Genomic DNA, 22,472 nt, shown 5'->3' with positions numbered 1-22,472 from the left:
TGGAGCATCAGGGACTCCAACCGGTGCTCATATGGCCACAGCCAGTGGCTTAACCTACTATGCCAAATTGTCAGCCCCAGATTTTCCTTTAAAATTAAGCAAAAGCAGAGGGAAGAATGAGGGGGGCAGGGAAAGACAAGGTATTTTCATTTTTTTAAAAAATTAAGCTAGGACATGAGCTCACAAGTGCTTCCAAGGCTTTAATGAGTGTTCTAGCCTTCTCCAATTTTCTCTGCAAGGACCGACTCAGTGACAGCTTCCGCTGCTGTCTATGTCCTCATCCTGGAGCTGATCAATGTCTCCTTAAATGCAAAAAGAGATTTTGCAGCTGTGATTGAATCGAGGGTCTGCAGGTGGTCCTGGATGATCCAATGGCCTGTTGCAGTCACAAGGGTCCTTATAAGAGGGAGGCAGAGAGTGACCACGGAAGAAGGTGATTTGATGCCAGAAGCAAGAAGTTAGAGTGGTGTGAGGGAGGGGCCATGAGCCGAGGACTGCAGGTGGCCCCAAAACAGGGAGAGGCAAGGAAGCAGGTTCTCCCAGGGCTTCCAGAAGGAGCCGTCCCTGCTGATGTTAGCCCTCTGACCTGGCTCTGGACTCCTAGATTCCAGAGCCTCCCAGTGAGAGGGTGTCACTTACAGAGGCCGCAGGCAAGCAACACAGGAGCGAAGCTCAGCTCCCAGCACTTGCCTTGCACGGCTCTCGGCAGCAGCTGGACACTGCCCAGTGGCATCTGCTTCCTGGCACACCTCTGACTTGATTGTTCCGATGACAGATCCTGCTGCCCCGGCTTTCTGAAGGACACGGTGAGCCGACTGTGTTGAGCCTGACCAGCCCTGGGGCCTTGTGGGTGAACATGACCTCAGGGAAGGCAGCCCTGGGGATCCAGCTGCACTGGCGTCCTGGCATCCCACTCACGCTCAGCCTGGGCTACGGCTTCCACCCCAACACGACCAATTATGATGTCCAAACTCGCCTCCCGGCAACGCCTGCTCCAGGTAGCCCTGTTCCCCGGGCTCTTTCTTGAGCTGCTTCCTGGGGTGTGACCCGCTTCAAACTTGAGAATCAGAAGCCATAGGAAGAAAATCAAAGGAAAAAGCCACCTGCCACATGCAGTCCCTTCTTTTTGTTGGTGTTACTAGCACTAATGTTTGCCAATCTTATTTGAGCACCTGCTGTATGCATGCCCTGACGAAGCTGATAAGCACTTAGGGAACTGACCCCATTCTGGTCTTCACAGCCCTCGAGGGTAGGAAGTGTTGAAATCCCCACTTTCCAGATGAGAAGACAGAGGTTAAGAAACAGCCCGAGATCACAGACCCATTACGGGGTAGAATCCATCTTTGAGCCCTGTCTGTCTGGGGTGCTCTGCATGCTGACCAAGTCATGGCACTTCCATGCTCCTGGGTCCCGGGGGAGAGGGCACTCCCAGCACGTCGGGAGTCTGCTTCCCTGCTCAGCCACCCCAGTCCCCTTTTCCCAGCTGACCTGGTGCCTGCTCCTTGCAGAGGAGCCCTTCACGTGGATCCTGGGCCCTGAGGACCTGCGCTTCGGAGAAGGCGTCTACTGTTTGACTGTGGCCCCCGAGTTGGACCTGAAGCTGGCCCCCCGTGGGAACCTCACAGTCGGCATCACTACCTTCCTCTCCCACTGTGTGTTCTGGGATGAGGTCCAGGAAACTTGGGACAACTCTGGGTGCCAGGTAAGGAGAGGGATGAGAACGGGAAGTCAGGGCAGCGTGGTTGGTTGTGACCGGTTCCTGTGGAGTCAGCATCTGTGTCACTTAAAGGGCCTTTGCATATGCTGTTCCCTGTGCCTGGACCATCCCTCCTCCCCCTGCCCCAGCCTTAGCAACACTTCCAACTCGGTCAGATTTCCAGCTGTAAACCCCAGAGCACACATGCCCCCTGCACAGCACCGACCTCTCTACAGAACGCTTACATGATGGCTGCTCTTGGGCACACTGAGGGCCCTCGAGGCGGGGACTGTGTGCTTTGTTGCTACTGGAGCCCACAATAATTCCACGAGTGGACGAATGGCTAGGAAGCCCTGCGGACTCCAGTGGCTGAGGAGGCCAGGGCGTCACTGCCGAGGAGGTAAACTCACCGTGGGTCTGTCATGCTAGGATGGGTGCAGCATTCTCTGCTGGATTTGTGCTTTCTTTATAAGCCCGCACCATGGTCTCCAGGGTAGCTGTCTTCCCCCATTTTACAGGTGGTAAAACAAAGGCTCAGGAAGCTAACTTGTCCCAAATCCCACACCTAGTAAGATGGGGAGCTGGAACTTGAAGCCAGGTCTGTTTTGTCTCTAAAACACAACCGCCATGCTAGGTGCTGCCTCTGCAGAGCCTGGTGCTGTCCTGCTGAGCCCTGGGATGCCTCTTGGCTCTGTCCCTTGCAATCAAACCCATCTCAGGTCAGCTCAGCTCTGCCCCTAAGGAGCCAAGGCCTACGGCAGCGTCCTGCAGGCAGACATTGGCCTGGAGGTCATCAGAGCCCACTCTAGGGCATCACTGTCCCTTCCCCTTCCTTGCCTTTGCCAAGTGCCATCTCTTTCCAACACCCTTCTTATACCCCCCACTTGTAAAACTTCGGCTCCCCTCTAGTAAAACTCTCCTGCTCTTCTCAGGGAGCTCCCACACATCTGGGGGCCTGGGGTCTCCCTCCATTGGATTTGTTCTACATTTCCCCCTCCCTCTCCCTCCTCCTGCACCAGCCTCCACTTGGAATTGAAGTCTCTCTCCCATCTGTCTCCTCCTAGCCCATTTATTTATTTTACACATCTTCACCACGTGCCTGGTGATTGGGACGGAGCACTGAGAAAACCCAGTGTGCTCTCAGCCTAGCAGAGGACCAGACAGGAAGCAAATGGCACACAATGGTCCCAAGGCACTGGGAGAAGCCAGGTTCCAGCAGAGCCAGAGGAGGAAGAGACTCAGAACTAGCTCCCTCTGTGTTCACTTCTGTAGTTGCCTCTGTTGTCTGGTCAGGTCAAGCCCTGGCTTCCGGCTGCCACACACAGGGAACTCCCCCAGGTGCTGGGAAGACTCACCTGGGTGTATGGAGGCATCCAGGAGAGAGCGAGTTCCCCACAACTTGCAGCACGAGCCTTTGTACCTCGGGAACAAAAACCCTGGGTGTGTGGTCTCCCTGTCCTGCTCCCCTCTCCCGGAAGCCCTCTTATTCCTGGGCTCCTGGCACAGAATGCCCCCAAGGTCTACTCAACAAGTGTCAGGGTGGCGTCAGGCTGTTCATCCCACTTTGTCAAATGGTGGCCAAGTCGCCCCACCTCTCTGAGCCTCCTCATCCCACCATGGGGATACAGGATGGCTACCACAGAGAATACAGGGGGGTCTTGGATGAGGGGGATGAAGTACTTAGCCTGGAGCCTGGCAAGTGGGTACTCTTTAGGCTAAAACCATGCACCTATGAATGCAGACATATGTAAGTGGGGGACGTGCAGAGCTCATAGGCAGGAATGCATCAGGGACCAAAATCTCTGGTTAGCCCAGACTTGTGCACTGTATACTCATCACAGTGCAGGTACAGGTGCAGGTACAGATACACTATGGACACATAGAAATTGCATCCACAAGTAAATAAAGTCATCTGGCCTAGATGGAAAACCACCACTCCCTTCCCTACACAGCAAGTCCCAGGTCTCTGGACCACATATTCTTATCTAAGAGCAAAGTAGGAATTATTACAAGGAGTCTGAGAATCCATATTCTTGCATATATTTTTTTCTCTCCAAGGATGCTGAAGGCACAACTACTGTCATGGTGGATCCACAGGTTAATTCTCAATATTCAGAGGCCCCCTCAGGCTACAAAAGGTGGGGAAAGCCACTGAAGCTCATCACTGTGCGAGTCCAGGAAGGCACAGGTGTTGGGTCTACATCCAGATTGGCCTGAGCCCCAGCACTCGGTCTTGTTACGGGCACCTACTTAGGTCTCTTGTCTGAACCAGCCCTACTCTTCCAGGCATGCCTGGTGTTCCAGGAAGCTCCCCAGCTGTGTAATGAACCACTGGCACCATGCCCGGGGGTGGAGTGGGGGGAATGGATGTGTATGTGCGTGTGTTTGTGCTTGTGCGTGTATGTGGTGGGGGGAGCCTTGCTGAACAGCTCAATAAGGTAAACAGTTACCTGCTGGGACATGACTGGGCTCCCTGAGGTTCTTCCCCAGCAGGTGCTAGACCAGAGAACTTTCCAGAATTCTCAGAATTTCTTTGCTGCTCCATCCATCCTTACTGCCTTGAAGTGGACCCTGGAATGAAAAGGCAATGCTGGGTTATGGGATTGAATTAAATCTCCTTTACCCACCAAATGTCCCTGGGAGACGACTGCTGGCTTGCTTCAGGGCTTGGGGATGGCCTGCCTGACCACACGGGGGTAAAGCAAGGCATAGGTAGAGGTTCTGGTCCTGGTCCACCAGTCTCTCCTGTCCCAGTGCATCCCCCTCCTGGTGTTGAGACACCAGACTGGGGTTTCAATCATTAATTTATGAGGCAGACACACACAGAGAGAATAGAGAGAAATCTCGCATTTGCTGGTTCCTTCCCTAAATGGCTACTACAGCCAGGGCTGAGCCAGGGCTAGAGCCAGGAGCTAGGAACTCCATCCAGGTCTCCCACATGGGTGTCAGGGACCCAACCACTTTAGCTGCCACCTGCTGTCTCTCAGGGTGTACATTCCCATGAAGCTGGGATTAGAAATGCAGCTGAGACTCAAACACAGGTAGTCTAATCTTGGATGCTGGCATCTTTTTTTAAGATTTATTTTATTTATTTGAAAGACAGAGTTATAAAGAAAAAGAGAGAGGTCTTCCATCCACTGGTTCACTCCCCAGATGGCTGCAATGGCTGCAGCATGGCCGATCTAAAGCCGGGAGCCAGGAGCTTCCTCCAAGTCTCCCCTGTGGGTGCAGGGACCCAAGAACTTGGGCCATTTTCCACTGCTTTCCCAGGCCATAGCAGAGAGTTGGATCATAAGTGGAGCAGCCAGGACTCGAACTGGTGCCCATATGGGATGCTGGTGCTGCAGGCTGGGGCTTTAACCTTCTGCACCACAGCGCTGGCCCCTGGAAGCCGGCATCTTAACCACCAGGCCAAATGGTCACTCCCAGTTTAGGATTTAAACACTCGTTCTTCTCTTTTTACCCCTGTGACTCCCCAGATGGTATTTTGCTCTTTGGTATAAGTTGACTAACATCCCAGTTTGCCTGTTACTGAGGGAATTTCTGGCACTCAGGACTTGCTGTTTGAAAAACGGGGAAGTCCCAGGCAAACTGAGATGGGCTGGTTGCCATGGGCGTCCTCTGGCATCTGGCCCATTGCAGGGCACAGAGTTAGCGTCACACAAATGCTTGCCCTGTGAGTGGGCCTTAGGCATGCAATGGACACATTGAGTCTAGGGTGATGCATGATTCAGGAGTAGAACCAACAGGACCCCAGCATTACTCTGCACACTTCTCTAAAACTGGCGAGGCCAACCACCAAGATACACAGAGGTGCCCACTAAGAACAATGGGTAGGATGTTGGCTAGAAATAACTTCCTCTGCATTTTAAAATTCATGCTTAATTAAATGAAAAAGCTCAAAGGGGCCCCCTGCCAAGGCTGGCCTCGAAGCAACCTCCCAGCGCACCGCAGGGCAGCGCAGCCAATGTCACTCTCCTGCCTTGGGCTCAGGGAGCTGGGACGAGCCCCAGAGCATTTCCACCCTGGCTTCTCTGGAGTTGCAGGTGGGGCCGCGGACCACTCCCTCCCAGACCCACTGCCTCTGTGACCACCTCACCTTCTTCGGAAGCACGTTCCTAGTGATGCCCAATGCCGTTGACGTTGGCCAGACTGCCGAGCTCTTTGCCACCTTTGAGGACAACCCGGTGGTGGTGACCACTGTGGGCTGCCTGTGTGTGATCTACGTGTTGGTGGTGATCTGGGCGAGGAGGAAGGACGTGCAGGATCAGGCCAAGGTGAGCTTGCATGGCCAAGGGGGTGGGGAAGAGAGGACCATTGGAAGTCCTCTTGCAGGGGCTGCAGGGACCAGAGCCAGGGTGGGCAGCGGAGAGGCCAGCTGCCAGTTCAGGCCTGGACCCTGGACCCTGGGACTTGTCTCAGGCAAAATGTCTCTTTTCATATAATTATCAGGAGGCTTGTGCCACTGACCACTTTCCAAGAACTTACTATAGGACAGGAGTTATCCCACTTAATAGGGCTCACAGCAGCCCTTGGGGACCAGTCCAGGGGTGCCCAAAACCACCCTCAGGCTCAGTAATCAGCTGGAAGGACTCACAGAGCTCGGGAAGGCAGTCAGCCTCGTGGTTATAGTTATGGTCCTCAAAAGGACGCAGGTTAAATCCAGCAAAGGAAAGAGGAGAGACCTGGAGCAAGCCTCTGGCTATCTCCCAGTGGAGTTGCTTAATCCTCTAGCCACAGTGAGTGACAGCTCACAGGACCAGCATCTGACTGGGCCTCATCACCCAAGTGCGGCTTGCAAGGTGTGGCGCACCTGCCTGTCTTCCAGTGCCTCAGTCTCCTGGCTCCCCAGTATGCCTGGGGCTCTCACCATAAGTCAGCAAGGCCCAAGGTCCCAGGTCTACAGACTTTCAACACATGGGATATTCCCAGGGCTTAGAGGCTACCCCCCAGGACCTAGCCAGCAGCCAGGATTTCCCAGGCACATGCGGGATTTGGACCCCCATGCTTGCTGAGTTTTCCCTTTCCTGCACAGTACTTCTGAAGTCTTAAATAGGAGGCAGCCCAGGATGCAGAGGGCCACTGACTGGCCTCAGGCCCTCTAGACAGAGCAGGAATTCAATGCCAGGTGTGCCTGAGCATATGACCACTCTGAAACGAGATCAAGTTACAGGTTGTCTGTCACTGCAGGTTTTGATTTTTCTGAAACATGCCCCATGACTGACACATAGTAGGCCTTCAGCAAGTGCCTAGGAAAGTTGGAGGGAACACATACACACATGCCAGGCTGCACAGCCATAGAGCCCTGACATGCCCGCCCTCCCTCACCCTACCTCTCAGGATGTCAACATGGGGTGAGGCTGGGGAAGGCCTTGGATGCCGCAGAGCCTCAGCCAGACTTTGGCTCTTTGGGAGCCCCTGACCAACCCCTGCCAACTGACATTATCCCAGCACTTCATTCCTTCCAGCTCCCTCGCAAGCACTGTCTGGTTACGGATCTTAATCCAGGTCAACAGTGTTTGTGTGGCTCGCCACGTCCATCATCAAACACTCTTGGCTTAACACCAAGTCTATTTCCAACATAATAGCAGGGTCATATTTAACAGACAATGCATTTGTGCTTTTGTCAATAGTTTTTATCCGAAATGCTGCTTTTTTTAAAGAGCAGTTTTCACCAACAAAATGAATAGGTCGCATATATAATTTTGCTTTTGCCCTTTAATTGTCTTAAATGCCCAGCTCGTTCTCAGCTGGTGTGATGGGTGAACCCACTGAGCAGGGCCCTCCCTAATGCTGTCCCTCTGTCCAGGTCAAGGTCACAGTGCTGGAGGACAACGATCCCTTTGCCCAGTACCACTACCTGGTGACAGTCTACACGGGACATCGGCGAGGGGCAGCCACGTCCTCGAAGGTATCTGTGCAACACCATTTGGTTGATCAGCACACTCCCCCTCCCCCCACAGCGAAGCACTGCTCTGCCACTGGGGACTCACTTAGTGGATTCTGTGCTGTTCAAGTTTTTTTTTTTTTAATTATTATTTATTTTGAAAGATGGAGTTACAGAGAGAGGTAGAGACCGAGAGAGAGGTCTTCCATCCAATGGTTCACTCCCCAGATGGCCGCAATGGCTGGAGCTGCGCCGATCAGAAACCAGGAGCCAGAAGCTTGTTCCAGGTATCCCACATGAGTGCAGGGGCCCAAGGACTTGGGCCATCTTCTACTGCTTTCCCAGGCCATAGCAGAGAGCTGGATTGGAAGTGGAGCAGCCGGGACTCGAACCAGCATCCATATGGGATGCCGGTGCATTAGGCCAGAGTGTTTGTTTGTTTGTTTCTTTTGGACAGGCAGAGTGGACAGTGAGAGAGAGAGAGAGAGAGAAAAAAAAGTCTTCCTTTACTGTTGGTGCACCCTCCAATGGCCGCTGCGGCCGGCGCTGTGGCCGGCGTACCACGTTGATCCGAAGCCTAGGAGCCAGGTGCTTCTCCTGGTCTCCCATGCGGGTGCAGGGCCCAAGCACTTGGGCCATCCTCCACTGCACTCCCGGGCCACAGCAGAGAGCTGGCCTGGAAGAGGGGCAACCGGGACAGAATCCGGTGCCCCAACCGGGACTAGAACCCGGTGTGCCAGCGCCGCAGGCAGAGGATTACTATTGAGCCGCGGCGCCAGCCTAGGCCAGGGTGTTAACCCGCTGCGCCACAGCGCCGGCTCCAATGCTGTTCAAGTTTTATTTCTCTTTTGGTTTTTGTGTTTTAGGGAGTCTTTTCATCAAACAAAAGATGACTGTAATCTCAGTATCACTGAGGTAAAGGGAGAGCAGTTCAAAGAGGATTAAGGCCAGTCTCGTGCCCGTCGGTCATCTCTCTTCTCACCAAAGAGTATCACACACATTTAGAGCACTGCCCATAGCAGGTGTGCTCACAGGTACAGCAGAACCGTCAGTAAGCTCTTGATATTGAAAAATGGGGACAACAGAATTGATAAGAGAGGGAGGGAAGAAAAAGACCATTTGAAAACAAAGAGTCCTGGCTGGCACCGGGGCTCACTTGGCTAATCCTCAGCCTGCGGCGCCGGCACACCGGGTTCTAGTCCCGGTTGGGGTGCCGGGTTCTGTCCTGGTTGCTCCTCTTCCAGGCCAGCTCTCTGCTGTGACCCGGGAAGGCAGTGGAGGATGGCCCAAGTGCTTGGGCCCTGCATCCGCATGGGAGACCAAGAGGAAGCACCTGGCTCCTGGCTTCGGATCAGCGCAGCACACCAGTGGCTGGCCATGGTGGCCATTTGGGGGGTGAACCAACCAAAAAAGGAAGACCTGTCTCTCTGTCTCTCTCTCTCTCACTGTCTAACTCTGCCTGTCCAAAGAAAGAAAGAAAGAGAGACCATTTGAAAACAGTCTTGAGTTAGATTTTCAAGTGGACTGATGCGCAGAATCTGGCTAAGAAGTCAGGCAACACCATCTGTGCTTAAACAGGTTGACCAGATGGACTGAAGGCAATACTTCAGTTCTTTTTGGACCCTTTGAGATCCATGAACATTTCACTGTGGAGGACATCTCTATAGTATCTCGTGCGTGCCACGTCCCTCATCAGGATACACGAGAGTTGTCCCTTACAGCAGCCTCCCTTACTGAAGCCAAGGGTTCCATGGAACACAGTTTGAGAACCATATGTGTTTTTACCAGTCCAGAAGAAAATTCCATTGTTATCCAAAACAACATCAGGCTTCACAAGAGCAGGGCATTCGTCTGTTCCTTTTTTATTATGTTACTTACACATGTTCTTTTTTAATTGAACATTTTAATTTAATTATCACTGTGTCATAGGCCCTAGGCACCTGCTAACCCAGAGTAAGTCCTTGGTAACCATTTGTTGAATAAACGCAGGTATCACTTTCCTCATCCAATGCAACACTCCACTCACTCCCATTTGACACTGAAGAGCCAATGACGACAGGAAAGGAGTGGGACACTGATCCCAGCCTTGCCGTCACATTTCACTTGATCTTGAGAGGTTCTCAGCCAGGGCCAGTGTTAACACCCCCGCGGACAGTTGGCCAAGGTGCAGGCATATCTGGAGGTCACAAGATGGGGCAGGTGGTACCTTTGGCATATGGCAGGTCGAGCCCAGAAATGCCAGGAAAACAGCCCCAGTGCATGGGACAGCCCTGCCCACCAAGAATGACCTGGTCATTCAGCATCAGCAGTGGAGCTGGAGAAATCCTGCTAGGAGCTGACGCTGGAACAAGGATTTGAGCACAAGGGTTGATCCGAGACGGGACCCCTGGAAACCCTGCAGGAGAGTAGGGAAGCCAGACAGGGACAGGAAGGTGCAGCAGAGTGAACGTGATCAAACCAGTAGCTCCCGGGAGCTCAACAGCAGAAACGAGAGCCTTGAAGCCGTCCAGGCTGAGGGGTGAGGGAGCCGCGGTAGGTATCCGCCGCTGGCTGAGAACAGCTGGCTGGAGCCGTCAGTTCTCTGGCACTTCCAGCCTGCTGCTCCAGCAGCCAAAGAGAGCTCCCGGGGCAGGAGCTGTGGTGGCCGGCAATTGGACACAGATGCCAGGAGCACTGTAGTGGTGACGCAGAGGGATGCAGGCGGAGCCCAGAATCTGCCACACAAATGCTGCTGTTGACTCAGAAAATCAGGTGTGTCCATCATCACCACAGGAACAGAATCAGAACAACAGGTTCCTGGATCTGATTCCCAATATTCTTACTTGGAAGAGCTAGGGTGCACCCTTGGGATATGAGGGGATATCAAAAAGTTCACAGGAAAATGGAATTTAAGGGTAAGTTTATCTTGCTGCAGACACTTTTGAAATCCATACATGGTTCACATAATATACGTTTTCCACGCACTTTTTGAAAACCCCTATTATTTTCAAGGTAACAACTGTTTATTATTCAGTGCCAAGCACTGTGTGAGGCCCTGGAAATGTGATTGTTAGTGGGGGATGCAGATGGTGTCACCCTAAACCTGCACGTAACAGAAAAAATAACGGCAAATAACCTCCAAGACGGGAGGGGCTGGTTTTTGTCTGTTTCTGGCCCCCTCCAATGGAGCAGGTCTAGAAGGGTTCAGATGGCCACTCATGGTCTCTGGATTGCAGGTGACCATCACACTGTATGGATTAGATGGAGAGAGTGAACCCCACCACCTGTCAGACCCCAACAGTCCAGTTTTCGAGCGAGGAGGAGTGGATGTCTTCCTGCTTTCCACCCTGTTCCCCCTCGGGGAGCTGCAGAGCCTCAGGCTGTGGCATGACAACTCAGGGGACCGGCCATCCTGGTGAGTCGGGGCCAGACCCCGGGCTGGGCATTGCACGTCTGCTACTTCCTGATCCTCACGATTGCAAGGCACGTGCAACGGACCTCCATCTCTCAGAGGAGGAAACCAAGGGTCAGAGAGGGCGCCTGGTCGATGGTCCACACAGACCGGTCAGCAGCGAGCAAAAGGACTGAAAGTCACAACCATGGGTCTAGGACCAGCCCCACCGCTGGTTTCTTTGTAGCACTGACCTGTGACTTGCACACAGGCACACAGCAGGCAAGTTCAGAACAGGGGCCTCTGCATTCTGAGACCAAAACTAGTGACCCAAATGAGTGGTGTCCAGACTGGTCATGCATTAGCAGCTGGCTGCTTTAAAAAATGAATCACAGCATTTATGTGCATCTTTAATTCTTCGGGAGTTGCACTTTTGTACTGTAAGTGCCTCAGATGCAGGCTGTGCCCAGGAAGCAGACTCCAGGAGGGTGGGAAGCATACGAAGGTTTACTGTGAGCCCTGGGAAGGGAGGAAGGGAGGGAGCACAGGCAGAGGGAGGCAGCCAGCCACACAGCAGCCCACTGGCCCTTGGTGGGGGCCTCTGGGGCTGGACTGAGCTGCCCAGGTGCACATCGGGCACCACATCACTGGGCGTCAGCCACCCCAGGAGGGCCCGTGACCTCGACAGACATGCACACCAAGCATGTTTCCACTTGACAGCGTGGTGCATGCTCAGTGAAGAGCAGCTGTTGACTCTGTGGCTGTTCTTACTGGTTGTAGCGGGATGGGGAAGCGGCTGCAGCATAGGAAAGAGGGTTTCCCTTTTGCCCAGGTCTCGAGGACCCAAACCAGGTTAGGTGGCACCCTAAGTCCCAAGCCCCACATCAGTGATGGCCTCACTGGCTGGGAAACAAGAGGGTCCTGCTCTGTGGGCATTCCGCCTGCACCTGCTGGAACACACACACTTTCCACAAGCTGGCTTCACTCACTTTTGACTGGATGCTGGCCCTGGGCTTGGAACTTGAGGGGCGGGGAGCCTTCCATAGCTGGCTTTGTTAAAGATTTTTTAAGTTAGTTGAAAGGCAGAGTGACAGAGAAAAGAGAGGGGAATGGGGAAAGAAGTAGAGAAAGAGGGGAAGAGGAAGATAGAGATCGTCCATCTACTGGTTCATTTCCCAAATGGCCAAATGGCCATGGCTGGGCCAGGCTGAAGCCAGGAGCCTGGAACTCCATCTGGATCTCCCATGTGGGTGGCAGGGGCTCAAGGACTTGGCCTACACCTGCTGCCTTCTCACGTGCATTCACAGGGAGCTGCATCCCAAGCAGAGCATCCAGGACTGGAACTGGTGCTCGGTGCATGCCAGCAGCACAGGTACTGCTTCACAGTGCCGGCCCCAGAGCTGACTTTCTAACAAACTAAACCCCACCATGGGAGACGAATTTTGACCAGGGACCCAGGAACAATGAAGAAAATACTCATAGAAGTCTGTTTTCCAGGAGCGCTTGTTCTTGGGGTTCAGGTTTGTAAAGATGTTACCTCCACGTGCCCAAGAAAATCTCTCCTCTCCCACAGCCTGTTCTCAAAATCATGGTCCCTTCCCCAGGTACGTGAGCCGAGTGCTGGTCTACGAGCCAGCAATGGACCGGAAGTGGTATTTCCTCTGCAATTCATGGCTGTCCGTCGATGTCGCAGACTGTGTTCTCGACAGGGTGTTTCCTGTGGCCACCGAGCAGGACCGAAAACAATTCAGGTGCTTCTTCTCCTCTTTTTAAGCAAATGCTTTTTACTTTCTTTGTGCGATCACAATCCAAACAGAAGCCCATTTCAGCAAGCAGGCCTGGGCAGCCCTGGGTGGGGGCAACCACAGCAGATCACCTTGTCCTGTTGGGACTCAGGGTCCCAGCTGGGGAGATATGACCCGCCATGACAGAATCATCTGCTAGCGGGTGGAGTGGTGGCAAGTTACCCTATTTACTTACGAAGGTTGCAGAATGGTGTTTTGTTTTTCTGTATCAATGCACAGACCGAATAAGTGAAAATTCAACACCCAGCCACTGGGGCTCCTCTTTCATGCTGTTGTACCCTCCAGGGTTTTTCAGTATACACTGCCCTTGACTTACTCATTCCCTGTCCCCTTGCCTGTAGTATGGCCTCCTTTCTTAGTGGTCTGCAAACACATATGAGCAGGTACAATATACACATGCACGCATACACTCAGACACACACTCAGGGCCAGCGCTGTGGCACAGCGGGTTAAGCTACCACTTGCAGGGCTGGCACCCCTTAAAGTCCTGTGTGATCCACTTCCAATCCAGCTCCCTGCTAATGCACATAGTAAAACAGTGTAAGATGGCCCAAGTGCTTGGGCCCCTGCAGCCACGTGGAGAGCAGGATGAAGCTCCAGGCTCCTACCTTTGGTCTGGCCCTGCCCTGGCCATTGTGGCCATGTGGGGAGTAAACCAATGGAAATGGAAGACTTCTCTCTCTCTCTGCCTCTGCCTCTCCTCTGTAACTCCGCCTTTCAAATAAATAAATAAAATCTTTTTTTAAAAGATTTATTTATTGGCCGGCACCACGGCTCACTAAGCTAATCCTCCGCCTTGCGGCGCCAGCACACCAGGTTCTAGTCCCAGTCGGGGCACTGGATTCTGTCCTGGTCACCCCTCTTCCAGGCCAGCTCTCTGCTATGGCCAGGGAGTGAAGTGGAGGATCGCCCAAGTGCTTGGGCCCTGCACCCCATGGGAGACCAGGAGAAGCACCTGGCTCCTGCCTTCGGATCAGCGCGGTACACCGGCCCCAGCGCACCAGCCGCAGCGCTCCGGCCTTGGCGGCCATTGGAGGGTGAACCAACGGCAAAAGAAGACCTTTCTCTCTGTCTCTCTCTCTCACTGTCCACTCTGCCTGTCAAAAAAAAATTAATTAATTAATTAAAAGATTTATTTATTTATTTCAAAGTCAGAGTTACACAGAGAGAGGAGAGGCAGAGAGAGAAAGACAAAGAGAGAGAGAGATCTTCCATCTGATGGTTCACTCCCCAGTTGGCTGCAACGGCCAGAGCTACACTGATCCAAAACCAGGAGCCAGGAGCTTGTTCCTGGTCTCCCACATGAATGCAGGGGCCCAAGGACTTGGGCCATCCTCCACTGCTTTCCTAGGCCATAGCAGAGAGCTAGACTGGAAGAGGAGCAGCCGGGACTAGAACCGGCGCCCATGTGGGATGCCGGCGCTTCAGGCTAGGGTGTTAACCTGCTGTGCCACTGTGCCACCCCAATAAATAAAATCTTTAAAAAAAAAAAGACACAGACACCCACAATCTCACATGTGCACTGCACACTCACAGTCACACACATGTGTGCATACAGACACACAGTCATACACACACAAGCACACACATGCATACTCATTCTCACACACACTCACATATGCACGGACATGCATGCACACATACTCAACACCATAGATGCTTACATCTTTCTAAAAGCTAACCCACTATAAATGTGTTGCTTTTCTTCTGTTTTTTTTTTTTTTAATTTTTATTTTATTCGAAAGGCAGAGAGAGAAAGACATCTTCCACCTATTGGTTCTCTCCCCAGAGCAGCCAGGGCTGCTACAAGCTGAAACCAGGAGCCTGGAACTCCATCCAGGTCTCCCAAATGGGTGACAAAGACCCATACTTGAGCCATCACCTGCTGCCTCCTGCAGTGCGTGCTAGCAGGAAGCTGGATTGGAAGCAAAGCTGGGACTTGAACCCAGGCACTCTGACTTGAGGTGCAGGCATTCCAAGCAACAGCTTAACTACCACAGCACAGTGCTTGCCCTGCCTTTCTTCTTTAACAATATATCACGAGCATCCTATTGGGAGAATGTGTTTGAGTCATACCACTTCCTTGTTGGTTTTGAAATATTTCATAGAACGGACATCACACAACGATCCCACCATTCTCCTACTGACAGGCACTAGGCCTATTTCCAGCACATTTATTCAGGAGATCTGGGCCTCCAAGAGGGAAAAAGTGTCCATCAGAGAGACATGGACCCTACAAGAGGTTGAACACAGATATGGGCAGGGAACTGTGGGTCTCACACACCTGCCACTGACCTGCTGCATCACCCTGGATCTTCACAGGCTTAGCATGTGCATCCGAAAATGAGTTATTTGGTGTCCCCTACCCCCAAAGGGCATGGAGCAAACTCCATGAAATGACATCCATAACAGTCTCGGCATGGGACATGGCTCAGAGTCAGGAGCAAATATTGTCACCAAGTGCATCAGAACGTGGGCTGCCTGCAAACAGCGGGGAGCTCCCTGAAGGCGGGGTGTGTCTTCCCCTGTGAGTCCCTGGTGCCCATCAGAGCACGTGGTGTGGAAGGGCGACGTGGAAAGTCACTGTTGTTGGCAGCCTTCACTCTAAGGCCCGCCTCCAGCTCCCTGTGCTCCAGAGCAGCCGTCAGAGCGTGGGGCAGCCCTGGAGGGTGCTGGGCCTGACCAAGCAGAACAGCGCCAGTGAGGAGTCTCAGCTCTGCATGCCCTCTAGAAAGCCAGAGCCCTTTTAAGATTATTCTAACATTACATTTATATTCATGTATTAAAATGTATTACTAAAATCACAGCAAAAGGAGTGCCGGTTCGCCCAGCTGTTAAGAGCGCTACGTCCCACACTGGAGTGCTTAGGTTTGATTCCCAGCTTTGGCCCCTGTCTCCGGCTTCCTGCTGAAGCAGATGCTGGCAGGCAGCAGTAACAACTCAAATGACTGCGTTCCTCCCACGCACTGTGCAAAAGCTGGACTATGGCCACGGCTCCCACCTCTGGCCCAGCCTTGGCTACTGCAGGCATTTGGAGAGGGGACCAGTAGATAGCAGTTCTCAAATCAATAATAAAATTTATTTTAATCCCAGCAAAAACAATACTGCTAATACCCATTGACAACTCATCTGTTGCCAGCTACTGTCCCAAGTGCTTTACAAAATGTTATCACTTTTAATCCTTACAATAATCCAATAGGGTAGGCTGCTTCCCATCTTCCAGACAAGTAAACTGAGGTACAAAGACTAAAGTCACTTACCTGGGGTCAGAGCACTAGGAAGAGGGCAGTCCAGGGTCTCAACCCAGCGCTTTCCAGGGTGGCCATCTCCACAGCTGCTATGATGCAGTGTCTCTTCTGCAACATTAAAAATATGTATGTCAGTCCTGAGAAACAAATCCTTCCCTCTCCTCCTCCTTCTTATCCCAGGCTGGCTCCACAGAGGCCAGTGTCTCCCCACTCCTGTCTCCCTAATGCCTGCCCCTCGCTCTCTGCCCGCTCGCAGCCACCTGTTTTTCATGAAGACCTCTGCGGGCTTCCAGGAGGGACACCTCTGGTATTCCATCTTCAGCTGCTCGGCTCGGAGCAACTTCACCCGTGTGCAGCGGGTGTCCTGCTGCTTCTCCCTGCTCCTGTGCACCATGCTAACCAGCATCATGTTTTGGGGCATCCCCAAGGACCCAGCGGAGCAAAAGATGGACTTGGGTAATTCCCTGTGTCGCGGTGGCCAGGGCTTTCACCTCCCTCGCACTGCGGCTACCATTCCAGAGCCCCCAGGACCACTCTCAGCTTTAGTGAGCCACAGGAGAACTCACAGAACTAAGAAAGTGCATGGTACTCACAACCATGGCTTATTGCAGCAAAAGAACGTAGGTGAAAATCAGCCACAGACAGAGGTGCGTGAGCCAGGGCCCAGGGGAGGCCAGGCATGGAGCTTCTGATTGTCACCTCCCAGGGTGGCCAAGGACAGCACTAATACTCCTGACAAGGTAGAGCAACAAACGCTAAGTACTGCCAGCCAGGAAAGCGTGCCCAAGCCTTAGTGTCTAGGGCCAGCATGGCTGACCACCCACCTGGCTGGCCTCCGCCTCCAGCCACCCCAGAGGTCAAGTTGACACCATAAGACCCTAGACCCCACCATAAGTTACACAGTCCACACAGATCATCCGTGTGGCCCACGGCCCCCCAATAAACAAATAGATAGTCTTATCAAGCAGCACAACCCAAGGGGTCAGAGGTGAGCTCCCAGGTGCTGGGCCAGATGCATCCTTCAAGGCACAGCCACCTCCTGGAAGGGGTGGGGGAACAGGCTCTGCGTGACTGCCCCTCCCCGTGACCTGCTCCCTGCCTTTCCCAGGTAAAGTTGAATTCACCTGGCAGGAAGTGGTGATTGGGCTGGAGAGCTCTGTCCTCATGTTCCCCATCAACCTCCTGATCGTTCAGATCTTTCGGCACACCCGTCCTCGGGCCACGCAGGCGCAAAGCCTTGGGAAACGAGACAGCGTGACCCCCAACCTGACTTCCACACCCCAACCCGTGGAGGATGGCTTCCTGACACCCGAAGCAGTGACCAAGGCATGTCCTCAACCTCAGCCCATGTGGGGGTGGCTGCAGCCATGCAGGCGTGAGTGCACAGCTAGGACTTGGGGCCCTGCAGCCCTGTTTTGTCTTGCAGTATCAGTTGCCAAGATTCATGAACTGAGTATAATCATACACATGCATACATCCATGTACATGTACACATATGTGTACACACATGTACAAGCATGTATACACATTTTTAAGTACATACTGCATGCAAAATCGTCCACCCTCACTGTAATCTCCTAGACTGGAATCTGCTCATAGAAAAGATTCCCTCTTCTATGTTCACGAACTTTACAAGATTTTATTGAGCACCTATTATGAACCACACTTCCAAAAACACGGCCTAGAATGAATCAGTTCAAACCATAAAAGAGGGATTTTAGAGGTAACAGGACAAATGCTCGGGAGGTCAATATCAAATCTCAGTGGGCAGAGCTGGGCTTCAAATGAGTCTACCCAGGGCAAGGCATATGCTGTTGACCCCTAAACCTCACCCATTACCCATGGCTTACGTTCTGTTACCGACCTGGGCTGCCTTGCAGGATATGAGGAGACTGGTCAGCTCACTGTTTAAAGCTCTGAGGGTGCCATCCCCTGCCTCCAGCTGCGACTCCATGAGCCTGATGGACATCAACAATCTCCTGGCCTTGGTGGAAGACCTCATATGTCCACAGAACATGACAGGCCAGGGGTTTGGGGAGGAAGCCAAAAAGCCACTTGCTCTTGGATCTGTACAAGTGGAAGGTAAGTCCTTGGCATTTCAGAGCCATTTTGGATCCAGGTCTGTATTACTAGGGGGTCAAGAGGCCGTGCCAGGGTCTCCCTCACTAGCTTCTGTCTCAGCCTCTCATCATCACCCCTTCTCTGTACCTCTCGGACCTGTTATCTATAAGGCCCCAAGTTCTCACTGCAACACTCAGAGGCCCCTGCTGACCTGGGGTCTCGTCTCTCACTCTGCTCCTCCTGCTCTGAAGGATGTGCCCCAGAGAGCCAAGTATGTGCCGTCTGTGGAGGTCATCCAAGTGCCTATCCCATGGACGCACGGCACCACATTTGGCGCCTTGGCACTCACCATGGACGTGCTAGAAGGGGCTGACTTGAAGACCACAAACTCTGGAGTTGGCCACACTCTGGGGCTCTTCAGGCTGCAGTAACAGCTGTGCAAGTTGCTCAGCCTCTCTGAAACTTAGTTTCTTCCTCTATGGATCCACCTAGCTCTTTGGCTTGTTATAAGGACTGAATGAGATCACAAGATACATGAAAAGCTGACGTCCCAGCCAGGCACAAGGCAGGTGTTCAGTGAGTGGTGCTATAACTGGCCATGATGGTATCTTCCAGAAACATGAGCAAAAGCCTTGCAGCACGAGGGTGTGGACACTGGAATCTTTAGTGGAGGGAGGCACAGTCAGGAGGGTGAGGGAGGAGGCTGCCAGTCAGAGGGAGGTGGGGGTTGACGTTGCCCCAGGGGCGTACCCTGCTCCTGGCCAAGTCTGCAGCAGGGGCGGTGATATCACACCATAGCCTTCTCCCTGTGGAAGTGATGGTTCCTCACTCTGGTGACCAGTGAGAGAGCACGGGGCAGAGGGACTCCACTTTGTCACTCACATACACACACATCTGCACACCCTATGAGGAGATGGGCACTGCTCAGGGCCAGGAGAACATGCCCCTGGGTGCCACCACCTCCCAGCTCAGGCTCAGGGACTAAAGCCTGGCTCTTCCTCCTCTAGAAGCCAAGTTTCTCGTTAAAAGGCAAAAGGAGGGGCTGGCATCATGATGAAATGCATTAAGACACTGCTTGCAATGCCGGCATCCCATACGGGCATTGGTTTGAGTCCTGGCTGCTCCACCAATGCAGTTGCCTGCTAATGCACCTGGGAAAGCAGCAGGAAATGACCCATGTCCTCAGGCCCCTACACCCACATGGGAGACCCAGATGGAGTTCCAGGCCCGGCCATTGTGGCCATCTGGGGAGTAAGTCAGCAGATAGAAGCTCTTTCTCTCTCTCTGCCTCTCTAACTCAGCCTTTCAAATAAACAAATAAATTTTTTAAAAGGCACAGGGAATAGTGGAAATGTTCAAATTTTGTTTCTTCTTACAATGAATGTGTTACCTCTGTAATTTAAGAAAAAAGATTTTTAAAATTTTTTTTAGAAATCTGAAATTTGAACTATAGAAAAGCATCCAGAAGGTAAATCAGAGGAAACTTGACCACTGATGGGATATTTAGTGCTGTGCAGAAGTTATTTGTTGATTATTCATCATTATCATTAATCATTTTAAAGATTAACAATGCAATATCAGCATCCCATATCAGATCTCTGGTTTGAGTCCTGGCTGCTCCACTTCCAATCCAGCTCCCTGCTAATATACCTGGGAAGGTAGAGGAAGATGGCCCAAGTGTCTGGACCCCTGTCACCCACGTGGGAGACCCAGATGGAGCTCTAGGCTATTGGCTTTGGCTCAGACCAACTGTGGCTGTTGTGACCCTTTGGGGAGTGAACCAGTGAATGGAAGATCTCTGTCTCTCTCTCTATCCCCTCCAAATAAATCAACCAATCTTTCTAAAAAAAAAAAAAATGATAATGCCATCAGGATCATCTTCTTAAAAAGAGTCCTAATCTTCTATAGAAATACTCTGTCTTCTTCAAATTGTCGCTCCCCCTCTTCGTGGAGGAACAACACAGGACCCTGCGCTGTTCTTTCGTCTGCTCGGCCCTCCCCGGGTTTGCTGCTGGTTCTTCCCGGGTTGGCTACTATCCCTTCCACCTCCGTGGAAGGGCAGTTCCCCCTGGCCACATTCCCCACTTCCGCAGGGGAGCGGCACACCGCCGGCCGGGTCGTCTCGGGGGCTGCACAGGTGTTCCCTCAGGTGTTCCCCTTAGATGTTCCTGGTGCATGCTGTCTCTCTCCTCCTTTATAGTCCTCCTCCGCCAATCCTAACTCGGCTGCCCACACGCCGAGTACGCTGCTCTCCAATCAGGAACAAGTCCTACAGTTTATTGGTTGAACTGGAGGCAGCTGTGCGGAAGCTGTTTACTTCTCTCCCAGCGCCATATTGTGGGAGAGTAGATGCATAGAATAAGTCTTAATTCCAGTAACTCAGTCTAGTCCGGTTTGCTCCCCACACAAATGACCCGCAGGGAGAGAGTGGGAAGGCACTGGCAAAGACGTCAGGGGCTGCTGGGTTTGAAGCCAGGCAGTGGGTGCCTGTGACTCCATCTCAACCCCCCTCTATTTCCGTGTGTTTGAGAGGGCTCGTTACTTAAAGACAGCTGAAAACGTAGGATGCCGTCTTTAGCGCTAGGCGAGGCAGGATTTCTGTCCGCATCTCACTGTGTTAAAGTATGTGCAGACGAGACGGTACCACGTCTAGGACTCGCTTTACAATCCTCCAGGAGGGCCAAACGCTGGGGCCGAGATGAGGCAAGGTTAGCCAGATGCTGGTAAGTGTCCAGCAGTGTGGCGGGGGTGGCGTTAATGTCTGTGAGAAAGGCTGAAAGAGAAACTTCCAGATCCTGGCTGGCCGGGCCACCCAAGAACCTGCCCCCATGTGCTGACCTCAGACTTCTCACCTGGCAATGGCAAGTGCTTGCTACCCAAGGTGCCTGCTGTTCCTGTTTGTTCTCCTTGGCTGGTTTGCTGTCGCTCTGCCCCAGCTGATCACTCTCCCCCGGTCCCCCAGGGAGAAGGCAGTGTCCCGAGCCTGAGATGGCCCTGAGAGGGCCTTGGAAGGACGGCCTCTATAGGCAGTGTCTCTACCTTCAGCTGGAGCACATGGAGCAAGCACTGAGGCTGGCTGGGCCCCGGAGCTCCCCCCAGCGCCACAGCCACGCCCGGGCGCTAAGGCAGCTGCAGACCCTGAAGGGCTGCCTGGGGGGACAGCAGGACCTCCTGGTCCCAGCATGCACCAGGTAAGCCACTGCGCTGGGGCCTGTGGAAGAACATCCACCAGGCCTGCCCAAGCAGAAGTGACTCAGGATTCCACACACACTCAGGGAAGTGGGGTTCGCACAGAGTTATTTGCTGACAGATGCGTACAGCCCTTGGTACAGCACTTCACAGGTCATAACCGTTTTCATGTGGGCTTCCTCCTCGCTGTGCACCCTCCAAGCAGTCCCTCACCCTCTCTGCACCTCTGTTTCTCCATGCGTAAAGCAGGAACGATGTCTATCTCCTGGCCCAAATTTACAAGACACACTTCAAGATGACCCGAGAAAGGTGAACACAGACAGGTTTTAGATGGCATTAAGGAAGTACCACTAGCTTCTTAGGTCTGTCCCTAAGCGAGAAAGAGAATTTGCTCAGAGCGTGACCGTCTGAGGCGTGCGTTCTGAAGTGATTCGGAATGAATGATGTTGTGTCTGCGATCTATTTTTAAATATTCCAGCAGCCCCCGCCCTGACAAGGAGGGTGACAAGGTAACGATGGCTGTTGAAGTCCAGGGGTTGATGAGTGTCTTGAGTTTCCTTCTGCTCGCTTGTTTTTGTATGACACATTTTCATACTGAAAACAAAAAGCTGACGCAGTGCCAGCCTTCTCGGCTCGCCGTAAGGAATGATGGAGCCAGGCTGTGCAGCTGGCGCTGCAGCTGAGCATGGCTGCTAGACCCAGGTCACAGACAAGAGAGAGGCCTGAGAGCTCAAGAGCTCGGCCAAGGTTGTGTAGGTGGTGGGGTGGAGTGGGGTTTCAACTCTGACTGTGTCCCTCCACTTTCCTCGGCAGCGCCCTGCGGGCCAGCAGGCCTCCACGTGGCCTGCCTTGGTGGTGCGTCCTGGTGGGCTGGCTCCTGGTGGCGACTACCAGCGGCGTGGCAGCCTTCTTCACCATGCTGTACGGCCTGCACTACGGGCGGGCCAGCTCCATCAGGTGGCTCCTCTCCATGGCAGTCTCCTTCGTGGAGAGCGTGTTCATCACTCAGCCCTTGAAGGTCAGCACCCCACCCCCACGTGGCTGCCCTCCTTCCTGCTGCCAACCCTTGCCTTGCTTGGCCTACAACCATTCCTTCCTTTACTCACTCAACAAACCTACAGGGAGCACCACCTCTGTGTGGGCCCTGGGGCAGGAGGGCTGACACAGGGTGACTACAGTAATAGCCCTGGTCACTGGGCACTCAATGGGCCAGGCT

The 22,472-nt window shown here is 53.0% G+C and overlaps 1 protein-coding gene and 1 long non-coding RNA gene across 2 annotated transcripts in view; one reads left to right on the top strand and one right to left on the bottom strand.

Annotated features, from left to right (window-relative positions):
- Window positions 1–22,472, bottom strand: part of LOC127491338 (uncharacterized) — a 101,005-nt gene that overhangs the window by 22,940 nt on the left and 55,593 nt on the right. The window contains exons 4-5 of the long non-coding RNA XR_007919977.2: window positions 16,019–16,114; window positions 4,147–4,267 (exon numbers count right to left, since the gene is read on the bottom strand). This is a non-coding gene — a long non-coding RNA (uncharacterized lncRNA). The remainder of the gene's footprint in view (window positions 1–4,146; window positions 4,268–16,018; window positions 16,115–22,472) is intronic.
- The window catches only part of LOC100357827 (polycystin-1-like protein 2), a 99,086-nt gene that overhangs the window by 51,339 nt on the left and 25,275 nt on the right, over window positions 1–22,472 (top strand). The window contains exons 22-32 of the mRNA XM_070062795.1: window positions 776–998; window positions 1,509–1,702; window positions 5,743–5,973; window positions 7,506–7,607; window positions 10,799–10,977; window positions 12,558–12,704; window positions 16,263–16,462; window positions 17,115–17,323; window positions 17,887–18,088; window positions 21,030–21,258; window positions 22,070–22,274. Of these exons, the coding sequence (XP_069918896.1) occupies window positions 776–998; window positions 1,509–1,702; window positions 5,743–5,973; window positions 7,506–7,607; window positions 10,799–10,977; window positions 12,558–12,704; window positions 16,263–16,462; window positions 17,115–17,323; window positions 17,887–18,088; window positions 21,030–21,258; window positions 22,070–22,274 (2,121 nt within the window). The remainder of the gene's footprint in view (window positions 1–775; window positions 999–1,508; window positions 1,703–5,742; window positions 5,974–7,505; window positions 7,608–10,798; window positions 10,978–12,557; window positions 12,705–16,262; window positions 16,463–17,114; window positions 17,324–17,886; window positions 18,089–21,029; window positions 21,259–22,069; window positions 22,275–22,472) is intronic.

Source organism: Oryctolagus cuniculus, chromosome 18 (genome assembly GCF_964237555.1).
Source record: "Oryctolagus cuniculus chromosome 18, mOryCun1.1, whole genome shotgun sequence".
Lineage (NCBI taxonomy): Eukaryota > Metazoa > Chordata > Mammalia > Lagomorpha > Leporidae > Oryctolagus > Oryctolagus cuniculus.
Note: the sequence above shows the minus strand (reverse complement) of the source record. Positions and strands in the feature narration are given on the sequence as shown.